General features: G+C 52.9%; 1 protein-coding gene across 1 annotated transcript, besides 1 other annotated feature; it reads left to right on the plus strand.

Moving 5' to 3' along the window:
• Positions 1-259: 259 nt before the first annotated feature.
• Positions 260-811, plus strand: TraAM80_08811 (retrotransposon hot spot (RHS) protein; the record flags this gene model as incomplete). Its single annotated transcript, XM_029385537.1, has 1 exon — positions 260-811. The coding sequence occupies one exon, from the start codon at positions 260-262 to the stop codon at positions 809-811; it is 552 nt and encodes a 183-aa protein (XP_029234606.1).
• Positions 812-1169: 358 nt separating this feature from the next.
• Positions 1170-1213: a microsatellite.
• Positions 1214-1675: the final 462 nt, after the last annotated feature.

Raw genomic sequence — 1675 nt, forward strand, 5'->3', positions numbered from 1 at the left:
GATTAGTAACAAAACGCGGTCTTGAGGCGTTTGTTAACCTGCCGGTCTGTTTTTCTCTTGGAAGCAAATTATTTGCGAGGCTGCTCGAGGTGGGTGAGGAGAATGACATTATTTTTCGACTATTGAAGTACCGTTGAGTGTTAATTCCGGAATTTTTGGAGCGGTGCATTCTGCTCGCATTTCTGAGTAGAGACTTTGTGGAAAATATAGTGCCAGGCCTCAACGAGTTGCCTCCACCAGGACATCGTCGGCAACAGAGATGTGTGCAGCAATCGAACCCCGAAAAGCATCCAAGCAGACCCGTTGGATTAATGGCGCTGGGGCACACTCCTCCGATGTTGGATGCACAATACAAGGTGCTATACGTACCGGAGAGCAGAATCTTTCCGCTTGTGGACGCCTTTTTCTTCGTTGGTGCACCGCGGAGGACGATGGTTGCGGTGCAGGTGAGACGACGAGGGATGAGCATGGCACCAGAACCAGCACGGTGAGGCGGTTCAACAGTCTTCCACGGAGTTATTTTAATGGTTGGGAAACGCTTGCGGAAGACTTGTCGTGGGAGATGATTTACGTGCAGCATGAGGACAGTACGGCAATAAGCGCGTGGCAGGGGTGTGTTGTCGTCGCGTACACAAATGTGGCGGGCCGCAATGAGCGTGAGGATCCTCAGGCCATTGCGGCATTTTGGAATCAGCGGGTGCGTCAGTGCCAGGTGGCGGTGTTAGCTGAAAATTTTAGAAGTGAACGACAAACCCAACGTGGGCGGCAACCAGAGGGACAAGGAAAAGGAGGAGGGGAACAAGCAGCTTGAGTTTACTGGTGAAGTATTTTAGGGAGTAAGATATATTGCTAAGTGTGTTTGTGTGTGGGTAGGAGGCGTTCTTAGGGACTCGCTCTGCCGTGCGCCAAATGATTATTGTGGCCAGCGCTACCACAGAAGCACCTTTTGTGTTGTGGTTGTGAGAAAAATTGTGTGGGGAATGATGGCGCCTTGTGGGTGCACGCCGGCAGTGTTCGATTGGTGATGTCTCCTCGCTGTTCCCAGTTTGTTGCTGCAGAGAGTTTGGGCGAGAGGGTAAGTTTTGCATGCTGAGTGGGTTCACAGGCAGCAAAGCAAATGCGGCGGCCACCACAGCCCAGAGGTCAGGGGGCAAACCGAATTATTGTGATTGCTTTTGTGTGTTGGCGTGATGTTTTTCCTTTTTGTTTTTTGGGTGCCATCGTTTTTGGTTGGCGTGCGGCTCCAATGGGGGGTGCCGCATGCACCGCTGAGAGCCTCGAGCAAACACCGTTGTCGCCTCTCTTTTGTTGGTTTGCCGTCCTGGGCGCATGCGCCTGTTCCGTTTTGTTCGAGTTGCATGCACTGATCGGGCAGTCTGAGACCACGGCTGCGCTGGCGTCGCCCTCGCTTGCAAGCGGAACGAGGCGTGGAAGAAATGGTGCTGCATGCGTCTTTTTTATTTTTATTATTATTTTTGTTTGTTACGCTGCGCCCCACTCCTGCTGCAGTGCGCTGAGGGAAGTGGGGGGGCGTTGGGGTTTTTGTAAGGGCTGCGATGGGAGGAGGTCCCGCCGGCATGCGCACTGCGTGTTGCCGCTGGCGGGGTTTGAAGGGGCTGGGCGGGGGGAGACGGTAAGCGAGGTGCTTATGAATTTGTTTTGTATTATTTTTGAT

The sequence above is a fragment of the Trypanosoma rangeli genome (genome assembly GCF_003719475.1).
Source record: "Trypanosoma rangeli strain AM80 chromosome Unknown Tra_15.4_contig_00466, whole genome shotgun sequence".
Lineage (NCBI taxonomy): Eukaryota > Euglenozoa > Kinetoplastea > Trypanosomatida > Trypanosomatidae > Trypanosoma > Trypanosoma rangeli.